Genomic DNA, 14,790 nt, shown 5'->3' on the forward strand with positions numbered 1-14,790 from the left:
GCTTGTAAAAATAAATAAATAAATCAGAATCTACATTGACCATGAAAAAAATACTAAATACAATCTGGCTGTCTTTTTCTATCAAGTAGATATTGTCTTTCAAAAAGGTCGAGGTCAGGGATCTTGGGCTTTTTGTGTATGACGGTTGCGCTTGTGTCTTGCGTCTTTTGCAGCACTTCGCGCATGACACAGAGTTCTAAAAAAAATGGCGCTCAAATTAAAATCAGTTCAACTTTTAAAAATCTCGAGACCTTGTGTTTTTTCCTCCTTTCCACTGCCTTTGTGTTTCCCCCCCATTCCACTGCCCTTACCTGTTTGCCACTGTTTGACCCTTGCCTGTTTAACTACGAACTCTGCTTTAATAAAGCTTGCACATGGATCCAATCCTGAATCACGCCTCGTTACAATAACACTGTTGGCATTAAACAAGTTTTAATGACTAGTTTGCTACTCTTGGTTTGTGAAAATCAAATTTTATTCTTCTTTTGCTGTCTTCCATCAAGTTTTTCTCAGGTGTGTTATTTATTTATTTTTTTATATAAATTAACACTTCATACGACGTCTTTTTGCTTCAACTTATTTTATTTCAGTTAGTTTCTAATTTTCATTTAAGTTCTTTAAGGTTAAGTTTTCATCTATTTCTTTTTTTTTTTTTTGATTTCAGCTTTATTTCAGTTAACAAAAACAATTTTTTTAAAATTGTTTTACCAGTAACAATGGCAAAAGCTTTCTTTTTTTTAAAATAAAGAATAAAGAATGATTAAAGTGAAATGTTGCAGAACCTTAGGTATAAGCCTGTTTAGGATTTGATTGTTTTTTTATTTCTTCTAGCCATAAAGGGATATTTAATTTCTGTAACACTTTACAATAAAGTTTAATTTGTTAACATCAGTTAAAAGGGGACCTATTTTGCAAAATTCACTTTGGAAAAATAAATGTGTGTTGGCAGTGTGTGTACATAACCACCCTATATAGATAAAAATCCACCCTTTCCTTTTTTTTAATCCCCATAAATCATAAACATTGTCTCAGAACAAGCCATTTGCAGGTTCCTGGCAGTGTGGTGTCACATTAACCACAGGCCCCATGCACGAATGTTGAGAGACACTGCCATTTTATGAAAAATATGACTGCACACTCACTTGCAAACAGTTTATTCACCAGTTTATTAGACACTGCTGTTTTAACATAGAACCGCCCTGAGTGAGTTCACAGCGAGTTGTACACAGTCCACCATTGCTGCATTGACGAGAATGTCTCCAAAGCGTTTTAGGCGTTCTGTAGCTGGATAGCTCTATCCATTTACTCCCTAAATCTGAGCCGCTGAAGACGAGGTGGATTAATTTTGTTTCGAAATTCTTTTATGTCTGCGCGAATCATTTCACACCGGACTTTGTGAACGAATGTCAATACAAAGGGACAATACAAAACAGAGGTTGGGCTAAAAGGTTGTTACTCAAGAATGGATCAGTACAAACTGTTTGTGATCCATTTTACAGCCTCCAGAGTGATACTGGATATGGCAGTAATAAAGGTGAGAGCACTTTATTACAGTTCATCGGAGTTGATTTACTGGATATAAACTTTACCAGTTTATTAAGCACCACCCGAAAAAGGCATTGAATCTGTTGTGAAAGTTTTGTGTTGATTGCTATACTTCTGCAGCAGTTCGGAGATTAAATGCCTGATGTGGCTCTGGTGAGTCTTTGAAATCTTTTAGCGTGACTCGCGTTTCACAGGACTTGTACCCAAGTGCAAAGCTTTACTGTTAGTTGTAATGAGTTTTTCTCTGTACTTCGCTATGTATGTTGATGAAAATGGAAGGGAGAGAGAGAAAGTTTATGGATAATATTTTAATGCACTCTTGCACTGTGTTTTATTAAGCTCTTACAGAGAATTTTCTAGGATGAAAATGGATGCTTCACATTTTGTGTGAAGTACAAAAAACATCATAAAACTCATCGGTAAAGTTTTGGCAATCATTCGGACGGGGTCCGGTACAACAGGCAAAACAAGAAGACAATATAAGTTATAACCATAATTAAACTAAACTAAACCTGTTCTTTTTGAGCAATTTGTTTATTGAGATGTAACAAATTATGCCAATATATTTACAGCAATATTATACAATAAAACCGTTAGATCTCTTTTAACATAATAACAACAAACTAAACGACAATAAAGGGGAAAAAATAAAATACAAAATACAAAAATAATACAAACAGAGGGAAAAAAGGCAGTTCAGATACAGACAAATAAGAGTTGAAAATAGTCATACAAGAAGCAGGTCATTATATAAAAAGGGGTAATTTAGGAAAAACAGTAAATGGTTAAATGACTAATGGTTTGGTAGTAATAAAATGTGGATGGAAATACGTTTGAGAATCAAGATATTTTATCTCTTTCAACCTCACTCATTATATTATTAAAATCTGAGTTTGAGATAAAGGATATAAAGGGTTTCCAAATATTCTCAAATAGGGACAATTTACCTTTTAAAATATATGTAATCTTTTCCATTGACAAACAAAAAGACATTATTAATCCACTGTACAACAGATAGGCCTTTCCACCTTTTTTCCAATACATAGCTATTAGACGCTTTGCTTGAAGTATACACATGTCAATAAGTTTACGAATGCTTGCTACAGTGTACAATATTTTCTGGAAAAATTCCCAAAATAAAAAATTCTGGATTCATTGGAAGATTAACAGATACCATCTGAAAAATAAGTAAGACTACCTCTTTCCAAAACTCTTGCACCATAGGACAACCCCACATGCAATGCAGAAAGTGTGCCTTTATCAGATGTGCATTTAATGCATGTGTCTGGATTGTTCTGACAAATTTTGTTTAACCTAACTGGAGTAAAATACGTTCTCATAATCCAGTTGTACTGTATTAATTTAAGATTACTGTTAATAGTTTGTGCTTGAGCTTTTATACATATAAGGAAATGTTCATTTTTAAATCTTCTCTCCAGGAGATCAATTTAGATTCTGAAGATTCTTTAGAGTATGACTCTAATAATTTATAAAACATTGATATTAAGCCTTTAGATTGGGGTGACTTCGATAAGTAAAATTTCAAGAGTAGTCTTACTGGGTTTTGTAAGCTTTGTACCTTGGTGAGAAGAAGCATAGCTCCTAAATTGAAGGAATTTAAAGACAATTTTTTTTTTTGGGAATATCAAACTGTGCCACAATCTCTGCAAAGGTCATTTCCTATATAAAAGTTTTTTGTTTTTTTTTGTTGTTTTTTTTGCAGTCCTTTATCATACCATAGCTTAAATCCTGAGTCTGATCTAGCTGGTTTAAAACTCTCATTTCCCCATATTTGGGGTAAAACATGATAAAGTATTTGTCCGACATAAATAATTATGCACATCACACCAGACTTTAGGATTAAGAGATACAATATCTTTGCCTTTACGAAGCGTTTTGAAATCTGTCGAATAAAGATAAAGATTAAAGGGTAATTTTGAATTTATAAAGAAAGATTCAATGTCCAACCAAGATGGGTGGGATTCAGAAGAAAAAGAGTATAAAATAGATCTCAATTGCACTGCCCAATAATACCACTGTAAATTAGGAAATTGGAGACCACCCCTATTGCATGTTAAGTATAATAATGGCAAGCGAATGCGAGCTCGTTTATTATTCCAGATAAAATTATTGAATAGTTTCCGAAGTGACGTAAAAAAGGAGGGTGGAGGACACAAAAGGAATATTTTGAAAGAAGTATAGTATTTTAGGTAATATGCTCATTTTTATTGCATTTATACGTCCAATTAGCGATATGGGTAGACTTTTCCATCTGTCAATGACTTTGGAGACATTGTTTAACAGGGGTTGGTAATTTTCTGAGGATATATAATCTACATTGGCTGTGATTCTAATTCCTAAATAAGTAAAGGAGTCTACTATATCAAATTGAGTAACAGCTGGTAGTTGACTATCCTCCTTTTTCAATAAAAGAATACATGATTTAGACTGATTAACTTTATAACCAGAGAAGTTACCAAAATTTGAAAGAAGTTGTATTAGGGAGGGAATGGAGTGGGCCAAACTTGTTAGGTATAAAATGACATCATCTGCATACAAAGAAATACATATATCTGTTGTGTTTAATCTGATGCCTAGTATATTACAGTGAGACCTTATTGCTATAGCAAGAGGTTCAATTGATAAAACAAAAAGAAGAGGTGATAGGGGGCATTTTTGACGAGTGCCCCTTTGGATATTAAAAGCCCTAGAGACTATACTGTTAGTAAGTATTTCAGCCATAGGATGCGTGTAAAGTATCTTAATCCATTTACGGAAAATTTCTCCGAACCCAAATCTTTTCAAGACCTCAAATAAATAGGGCCATTCCACCCTGTTGAAAGCCTTTTCAGCATCCAGGGACAGAATGGCCATATCAGAAGCTCCCTTTTTAAGATATAAAATGTTAAGCAGAGTTCTAACATTATGGAGACCTTGCCTGCCTTTAATAAATCCATTTTGATCTCGATGTATTATATTGGGTAAAAGTACCTTCAACCTCCTTGCCAGAGTTTTACTCAGTATCTTAACATCTGTGTTAAGTAATGAAATTGGCCGAAATGATTCACATTTAGTATTCATTTTATTAGGCTTAGGAAGTAATGTAATTAGAGCATTTCTTAAAGAGTCTGGGAGCACACCATTTTCAAAAGATTCTTTAAACATTTCTAAAATTGGTGGGACAAGTTCTCTTTTAAATTTCTTGTAAAAGTCTATGTTAAGACCATCTGGTCCCGGTGTTCGAACCCGCTGTTAAACTATCAATAGCCTCTATAATTTCTTCTTCTGTTATATCTATGTCCAGGGACAATTTTGCCTCTTCAGAAAGACTAGGTATGGATAGACTATCTAGAAAGGTTGTTTGTGCACTATTGTTTGAATATTCAGAGGTGTATAAAGTCTTGAAAAAGCATTTAAAAGTATTGTTTATTTTAGCCGGGTCACTTGTGATATTCCCCTTATTATCGTCAATAGAATTTATTGTTCTTTCAGATTGTTTTTGTTTAATTCTCCAAGCTAACAGTTTCCCCGCTTTTTCACCTTGATTATAATAATTTTGCCTTAACATCATAAGACTGGCGGCTGCTTTTTTGGCAGATAATTCATTGTATTTAGTTCTAAGAGTTAACAATTCTTGATGAATGGTTAAATCATCTTTATCTAAGTTTTTTTCAATAAGTTTAATTTTTGTATCGAGTGTAGTGAAAACTTTAAAAGCTTCCCATCTGATACAGGCTGAGGTTTGTGTTGTGTTAATATCAAAATACATTTCTATCTGTTGTGTGATATTTTCACAAAATGTTTTGTCTAGGAGCCATTTAAAGTGAAATCTCCATATTGGAGGATTACCTAATAACGTAGGGTCTTTATAAGTAAATAATATAGGGGCATGTTCTGAAATTACTAGTGTATCATAAAGGCAATCAGTTATACATGACATAATTGTTGCTGAAATAAGAAAATAATCAATTCTGTCAAGGACTGGTGTGTTCTAGAAAAGCAAGAGTACTGAATATCTTTAGTATGTAATTGTCTCCATATTTCTAATAGGATTAAGTCCTTTCTGGTCTGTCTATGTGACTGATCAATGCCAGAAGAACGATCTCTAATTGGGTCCAGTGTACAATTGAAATCCCCACCAATTACATAAAACCCAGAAAGGCTGGATAAAGTTAGAAAGAGGTTACTATAGAATTTTGGGATGTCCTCCATGGGGCCATAAACGTTGACAAGAATCAGTGATTTAGATAATAAAGTCCCTTGAACAATTAAATATCTTCCTGATGGATCCTGTATTATCTTAGCTACTTGAAATGGAATTGATTTATGGACCATTGTAATAACCCCTCATGCTTGAGAACTAAATTAAGCTGAAAAAAACTTGACCAGGCCATCTATTACATATTCTGCATATGTCTTTAGACATTAAATGTGTTTCCTGGAGAAAAACAATTTTAGACTGTAGCTGCCTTATCCTTGTCATTACTTGTTTAATTTTAGTAAAAGTATGCAGCCCCCTACAGTTCCAAGAAATAAACTTAACCCCAATAATCCCTGCCATATCTTTTTGCACTAGATAGTACAATATTCTCCTTTGTTTTAAAACAGAAAATCACCTATACCTTGTGACAGTAAAAAGTAAAACTAAAAAACATAATTAAAAACACTAACCAATTGTCAGGGTTTTGAAGGAGCGAGGACTCAAATGCAGGATAGAAGAGGGCTTTTATTAATAATAAAAAACAAAACACAACAAAACTACCCTGTGGGGGAAAACAGACAAAAATAAGACTTGACTTGACTTGACTTGACTTGACTTGACTTGACTTGACTTGACTTGACTTGACTTGACTTGACTTGACTTGACTTGACTTGACTTGACTTGACTTGACTTGACTTGACTTGACTTGACTTGACTTGACTTGACTTGACTTGACTTGACTTGACTTGACTTGACTTGACTTGACTTGACTTGACGACACACAATGGGAAATACGACAACGAACCAGCACAGGACTGCAAACACAAGGAGAATAAATAGGAGAGCAAACAAGGCAGGTAATGAGGGAGGACAGGTGGGGCAAATCAACCAATAATGAGGTAACAAGATGGGCGGGGTCAAGACAATAGACATGAGAGCACATGGCACAAAGAAACACATGACAATCCATGTGCTCACACCAAACAAAACAAAAACACCAGCACAAGACGAGACACGAACACGTGACTATGAAAACTCATAAGCCACGTGTTCACACAAAACAAGACAACATGAGAGCATGCAGCCCGTGAAACACAGACTGCGTGCTACACAACACAAGACAAAAACACAACATGAAAGCACGCGGCAGGTGGAATGAACTGCGTGCTACACAAAACATGAGACAAGAGCGCACGGCAAGTGAAAGTACACACAAACCGTGCGCTCACAATAAAGACAGGACTGGGAGCGCGAGTGTCCGAATCCCGACACAAAACCGAAACCAAACTAGACACGAGTGCCGGGATCCGAACGCCACGCTCCCAACATGAAACAAGGCATGCAGACAAGAGAGCGCACGGCCCCGAGAACACTCGAGACCGTACGCTCACACAAAAACACGACAAGAACGGGAGTGTCAGAGCTCTGTCACAAAACCAAGAAATAAACTAGACCGAAGTGACAGAACCCTGACACCAATAGAAACATTTAAACACTACAACTGTGAGTTGCCGAGAACCACCAGCAAATCCACTCACTACTTTACTTCTAACTTCCCCCATCTAAATAGTATGATAAATAACATCCAACCTGAGCTCCACTGAAATTGCCTTATCCCCTTATAAAGAATATGTCTTATTGATAATCGTCCATTATTCACATATTCCTGAGCATGAACAAATCGTTAAAATAATGTCTCAAAATTACATATTTGTTAGAAAGACGTCAACTTCGGATGGAGTTTGAAAGATGTGAGATTGGCCGTTGACAGTCACCCGAAGGCGCGCTGGAAAAATGAATTCATACTGTAGGCCCTTAGCTCGCAGCTTCTTCTTGACTTCGTCGAAATTGTCTCCGTTGCTTGTTTAATTCGGCAGAAAGGTCTGGGAAAAACATGACTCGGTGGTTTTGAAACAGCACGTCTTTCTTCACTCTGGCTGCATTCATTACACGCTCTTTGTCTCTGTAATCCAAGAACTTCACGATCATCACTCTCGGCGTTGTATTCCTGTCCGTATCAGATCTTCGCATACTGCCAATGCCTGTGTGCCCTCTCTATGGCCAGGGGTTTTCGTAGTGGCTCCATATCTAGTGCCTCAGGTAACCAGCTTTCTAAGAAAGCACATGCGTCACTGCCCTCGGAATTTTTCTGGTAAACCTACGAGTCTCAGGTTTGGAGCGTCGACTACGATTCTCAAGGTCATCTATTTTCCAAGTAAGTGCTGCAACTTTCTTTTCAAGAGCGCTGGTTGTCGAATTGAAGTGTAGTAAGTGTCCTCCGTCTGCGTCAATCTTCCAAAACACTCCACAACTTGATTTTTAACATCTTGTACAGCTGAAAGGACGGTTTCAAATTGAGAAGCCATGTCAACTCTCACTGAATGTATTGCTTGGAGAATATCACTAGTGTCAGCGTGGAAGCCGCTAGCTTTATCTCCATAACTCGGTGATGAGTTTTCTTCGCCATATGCAACCTGCGACCCTTCTTCCAGGCCCTCGGAGTCCGACGCAATATCGGTTGCTTTTTTCGCCTTCTGCTTTGCTGGTTTGGGCAATATCGCAGACAACATTCACTTTGAAAACAAACCGTGGACGAATTTTAAATGAAACGGGTAAAATTCAAGAAAACTTGACAGCGGAATCCAACTCGTGCGTCTCGTCAGCATGTCGCCATAACCGGAAGTCCAAAACTATATCCTGTTCTATCTCCAATGCAGCATATATTCGCAGTTTCTGACATTATAGTGTGTCCTGACTGAATCCTGACACCCTGTTAGGCCGAGCGCAGCAGCTCATTTGCATTTTGAGCTAAATCTTGAGGTCCCCTTTAATTACATTAGTAACTAAACTTAAGCATTTATAATTCTGTTGTTAATGTTGATCACATTTTAAGATCAAAAGTTAACTAACATGAAAATGTTTTTTAAATAACATTAACAAAGGTTAATAAATGCTGTAAAAATATATTGCTCATTGATACTGTAGTTCATGTTAGTTGATTGATTAACTAACCATATTTGATACAAACCATATTGTTCTATCCCCCTACACTACCCCTACCCCTAAACCTACCCATCACAGGAAACTGCACATTTTTACTTTCTCACATAAACTCATTCTGTATGATTTATAAGCCTTTTGAAAAATGAGGACATGGGTTAATGTCCTCATAAGTCACCCTCTCCTTGTAATACCTATGTCATACCCATGTCATTATACAAATTTGTGTCTTGATATGTCACAAACACACACACACACACACACACACACACACACACACACACACACACACAAAGTAAAAAAAAAAAAAAAAAAAAAGTTTCCTTTAATGAAAGTGATGAATGGTGTCCCTGGTCTTTATCCACTTTTATTGTATGGGAAAAAAAAAAAAAAAAAAAAAAAAAACCTTAATGTTAATGCCTCAAACTACAAAATTAAATAAATCTTCGAACCCCTGTGACACATAATGCCGTGTCCTTTTTGTTTCTGTTTTTTTTTTTCTGTTCTGAATTTTTTCTGAATTCATTCAGGAATGAGTTTTATGAAAACCATTCAGGGTCATTCTTACACAATTTCTTTAAAGTCTTATTTGACCAGGTCTGAACTTTTATAACGTGTTCTATTCATTACAGTTCGGCTAGGGCACTTGAGATGTGCTCTATTATACCACTCAAGAGTGAATAAGACATGGTACTTGATTACAGCCCAATCCATGCGCGCTCCTTCACATTTGCTGTGCACCTTGACCCCGCGCTGTATGTCACTTGGCTAGCATTTATTTCACAAGATGTGCTCTCCCATAAAACTGGCAATCTAGCTTCAGCTCTGTGAAGGTTTTAGCATGCTGAGTAACAGCTTCGCAGAGCACAAAGACACAAATAAGCCCAGGCTATGAATAATTGAGGTGGCCCTTGGAAAAGATGTAGATTGGCTCTCTCTGAAAGGACGTAGACTGCTCTCTGTTATGGTAATCACATAAGTGACTCAAAACACTTGAAGTAAACAATCATCCATTCACTGGTAGATAGAGAGGTGCAGCTTGCTTTGTTTGATGTTTGACGTTCAGTGTGCTCTTCATGTGTAGGGATGGACACAACTACATATTTTCAAAATCAACTTTGTGGGTTGCTCACTATTATCCATCTGCATGTGTATGACTGTTGCGGCAGTGCTTTAAAGAAGATAAATTTAAGGATGCTACTTAACAGAGATACTAAACACGCTACTAAAATATAATCGACAAACTAATCGTTGATTCTTTTGCATGACTAGAGTTATTGGAGGAGCACTGAGTCCTTGACTGTCTCTTGTAAAGCCTAATACTAATTGCATGTGATTGATTTGTTTCAACCTAGGCTCATTGGAAACATGTGCCTCTACCTACATTTCTGTAAGTCCAAAAATTAATTCATTGCAGATTTCAGCTGAAATGAACACTATGGACAAGTGCACCTGGCTTTTAAAGGGAATGGGAGATGACACTGGTTTATTGCACGTTACGTCCAAAACACACCCATGACTCATTAAGAGACTAGGTACAACCCTTTTTGACCATGCGCCTGGCATACCGACCATTTTTTCCATTGTTAAACTAGCACAAGTGGATTTGGACACTCCCTAAGTGCACCTGCGCCATGCACTTCAGACCATTCGCTTAGATCGTTAAAATAGGGCCCTAAAGGTAGTAAAACACCAACAACTGTTATTCCTTTTCACAAATTATGAGTACAGGATCAGATCATGTATTTAAAATGCTTATTTTCACGCCTTATGAAATCAAAACCCTTTTATCATAGCAAATGATTTGTAAACTAATATATATATATTAGCATTTACCAGAGATGGAAACTCGAATCTGCGACTTGGACTCGAGTCGCACTTAAGTCGCAAGACTCGTGAACAGCTGACCCGAGACTTGACTCGACACTTGACTTTGACTTGAAGATAGAAGAAGTTTTTTGGCATGGTTCCTGGTTACATTCTCTATTTACTACCTCACATGACGACACGAAACACCATATTTTACCATTCATTCATTCCCAAATATGTGCTGCAGGAGCGAATCACAAATTATCTCTAAATACACCAAGCCAGGGAGCATTTGATGCATCTGAAGGCACACACATTTATCATCTATTAGAAAAATTTTGTTAAATAAATTAGCAACAAATAATAAAAATATAGCCAAGCATTACCTTGCGATAAACTCATTTAATTTCATAAAGTCATTTAATTTGAAAAGCAATCACTTAATCCGAAGAGAAGCTGTGGTGTTGCACAGCTGCTGAGACTTGCAGTCCATTTTCAAGAAGTATGTCCCTTTTTTCATGTTTTTTCCCCCCAAGTATTTGCTAATATGCATATAATATCCAGATTTACCAAGTTAATTTGCATCTAGATTGGACAAACACTTCCATACGCATTTTATGACCCTGTTCGACTCATTTCCACAGATCGGTTTGTTGAGTCAGAGTGCATTATTATATCGCCTTATCACAAATGAGACACGCAGATGGAAATGTTGTTTGTTGTGATGTTTACTGTAACGCTTGTCTATACATAAGTTTTGTTACTGGCACTCACTGGAAGACTACATTATCCAGCATTGCTTGAGAGCTACAGCAAACTACGGCAACTCAAATAGCTCAAAATACACAGCACTTTTGTTCCTTGCGGTTGTTCTAAATGGTATAATTTTGTATAAAGTTGGAAAGTAATAGTAATGATTTCAAGCTGCAGTCTGTAACTTTTTTTGGTTAAAAATTATCCAAAATCAATTTTAGAGCAAGTATCTTTTGAATCGATTCACAATGGTAAGCTTGTAATAATGTTTTATAATAAGAGCGACATGGTGGATTTCCGCAGGAACTTCAAGCATGCAGCAGTTCGTCTGTGCGTCATTACGTCACGTCCGTAAACAGAAAGGAAGGAGTCCAGGCTAGTTGGTTTTATCACGTGAGGATGCTGCTGGTAGCGGATCATTTATAGCCTTTTCTTACAGCAGCTGAAATCATTAAACGTATCATTTTGATGGCGGATTGTAATCCAAAAAGTTCCAAATGACAATCATCAGTGACAACTGGAGATTCACCCGTAGCCAAAAAGCAAAAAACTTTGGACTGTGGAGTGGCTACAGAAATTGAAATCTACAGGTAACGCTAATATACAATAAATACACATAGTCACGCGATGCTGATGTTGTTAACATTAACAATTTGAGAACAATATAACAATAATAATAATTTGCACGGTTTGGCATGATCCGAGCTAAGCGATCGTTAGATTGTCATCGTTAGCGCAATTTATTCTAGGCCTAATGCTTTTTTCCTCAGTTGGTCAGAACAAAAGTGGCAAACATGTTACTTACTTGTTCAGATGATATTTTCCAGTGAAAATTCTTATATTGGTCATACTTTCAAGACGTAGAATCTGTGATTCTGAAGTACAGTATCCACACCGGTGCAGTGACTGACAGCAAGCATTAGATTCATCCGCGCTGACGAACTGTGCCGAAGCACAACGCACGTACAGATAACTGTTCCGCATTTGACTGCAATTGCAGGTTTCAAACAGAGATGGCGACAAAGAGGAAAAATCGCTGACTGCAGCTTTAAGTAGTATTTTGTGTGATTATTAGGCAATTTTAAAGTAAAAGTAATTGTTTTGATATTTCAATACACTGTTAATTACAATAACAAATAGCTGAAAAAATATTGCTAAAAATAGAACAAAGACTTCACTTAAGACTTGACTTGGACCTCAAAGACTTGAGACTTGACATGGACTTGGACCGGAGGGACTTGTGAACATGTCTGGCATTTACATTACATAACCAGGTCCATATGTATGACTTTTCTAACATAGTAAACTTGCTTGGTAGTTCACCTGGTACAGCACTGCACTTACAATGCAGAGCACTTGGGTACGAGTCCTGTGAAAAACGAGTCACGCTAAAAGATATTAAAGACCACATCAGACATTTAATCTCTGAACTGCTGTGATAAGTATAGCAATCAACACAAAACTTTGACAGTCATGTTCATTAGTTTCAGTGACATTGTTTGCACAAATGAAGCCATAGGCACATTTTTCCACTTAGGCTGGGTTGATTTTTTTCCTTGGATGAAGTTAGCCTAATTCATGTGTTATTGCTGACATGTATTCATTTTCATTTAGCTAAACCTGAACATTGATGTGGTATCTTTCTGTTTCCCTCTCCCCACTACTAGTTGTCTGAGTTATGATGGAAGCCAGTCAGGATGTTGTACAGGAGCAGCCTGAGGAGTCTCTGTCAGATCAAAGCACAAACGCTAAAGTAAGTATCAAATATTGAATTTCCACGAAGAGTGAATCAGCTTTCTCTGTTGTGACAATTACTGTGTACTGTGTTTCAAACCTTACTGAGCTGCCTCACTGTGTACTGTTTTACAACTTGGCATGTTTTTAAATTGTTGAATTCAGAATAGCATATAGCTTAGTTGCTAAGGTGCTTGCCGTTTTTTGCTATATAATCATGGTAGAAATAAGAATATAAGAAATGCACACACTTGGTGAAAATGTGCCTCTATCTACATTTTTGCAAAACTTTACTCTCTGAATGTAATTCACTGCAGTTTCCAGTGGAAATTAAAGGGTCATGAAACCCCCCTGTTTTACCCTGGTCGTGTACATTGAGTTTCAAAAAGTCTGTGAAAATGGGTGTGTAAAGCTCTGGAAAAGTGGGAGTGTAGAGGGGGGAAGAGGGGAGAGAACAACCAATGAAGCACAGACATACAACACACTCATTATACAGAATAATGAATATTAATATATGAGCAGGAAGAGAATGACAACAAACTCCCAAGCACAAGGGAGAAATGTGAAAGAATATTTAATAGGGCTAATAATAGGCTACTTTGATTACATTTACGAGCACTGCAGGTCTCAAAATCAATCTTTTAGAATAATCGTGTCGTCGCGTTCAGATAGGCTACACCACTGTATCAGTGTCCAGTTTGCACATATAATTCATTTGAAGAAGACTTGATGAAATATGTGTGCATAACTACACCGTGCTGGTTAATGTTTGGTGCAGGAGAATGTGTGAAATAAAAACTTTAAACACGGATACTTTATTCTGTATGAGCTATGTGTCCACGTGGCTAGTGTTATTAAACTCATCGCGGAGCTCCGCGCTGAAACCGAGCATATGCGCGCTCCGCGTGTATATCATAAAAACAATCGTATTTTTCATGTGTTTTCGTATTCAAACTCCTGTTCTGATCGCATCGCGAGCAAAATGCAAACAACACACGTGCTGTGCTGAGGTAAACAGCCTACGGCTCACGTGTTTGAACGCAGCTAGAGCAGGCAGAGTTGAATGAGTTGCACTTTTGTGACATTTTTGAATTCTCCGCTGTAATGCGATCTCACGCGAACATATTTTCCATTTGTGCTGGTAGATTACAGCAAAACAATCTACATGCACGCAAACCTCTGCTCTGGTCGCGTCGCAGGAAAACACATTGTGTTGTAGCACTGAGGAAACGAACACCAACGATATGTCTCTGAATGACAAGAGACCGAGGCGAGAGAAGTGATGCTTCCTCATGCATAATACCGCAATTATAATCGTATGCATACTACAGCGCAGTGATTGGATTGAATGAGCTTTATGTCATGAATATATATGTCGAGAATCTACGTCAGCATGTTCGAAAGTACACGATGACGTCAGATTTTGTGACGTTGCTCCGACTCAGCTTTTCAAACAGGAAGACAGAAATCGCTCTGAAAAATGCAAAAATAACTATTTTTCACTTATGAATAACATTAATGAGTACCTTTAGTGTTTTCAATGATGTGCAGCCTATACATATCTGTTTACATCTCAAAAAAAGTGTTTTGGGGTTTCATGACCCTTTAACAATGACATTAAAACACGCACTACTTTTATTTATTTCACTATTACTGGGGCAGATTTTTGATTAATACTAGACTTATTTGTGTACAGTTCCTTGCACAATACTATGTTATGACCTTAAAACATTTTTACCAGCTTTTAA

General features: G+C 37.0%; 1 protein-coding gene across 12 annotated transcripts in view; it reads left to right on the forward strand.

Annotated features, from left to right (window-relative positions):
- Positions 1-14,790, forward strand: part of LOC125265701 (trichohyalin) — a 195,688-nt gene that overhangs the window by 53,948 nt on the left and 126,950 nt on the right. For all 12 annotated transcript variants that reach the window (XM_048186072.1, XM_048186075.1, XM_048186079.1 and 9 more), the window contains one exon: positions 12,976-13,061. In XM_048186072.1, coding sequence (XP_048042029.1) covers positions 12,987-13,061 — 75 coding nt within the window. In that variant the 5' untranslated portion in view covers positions 12,976-12,986. The remainder of the gene's footprint in view (positions 1-12,975; positions 13,062-14,790) is intronic.

Source organism: Megalobrama amblycephala, linkage group LG3 (genome assembly GCF_018812025.1).
Source record: "Megalobrama amblycephala isolate DHTTF-2021 linkage group LG3, ASM1881202v1, whole genome shotgun sequence".
In the NCBI taxonomy this organism is placed as follows: Eukaryota; Metazoa; Chordata; class Actinopteri; order Cypriniformes; family Xenocyprididae; genus Megalobrama; species Megalobrama amblycephala.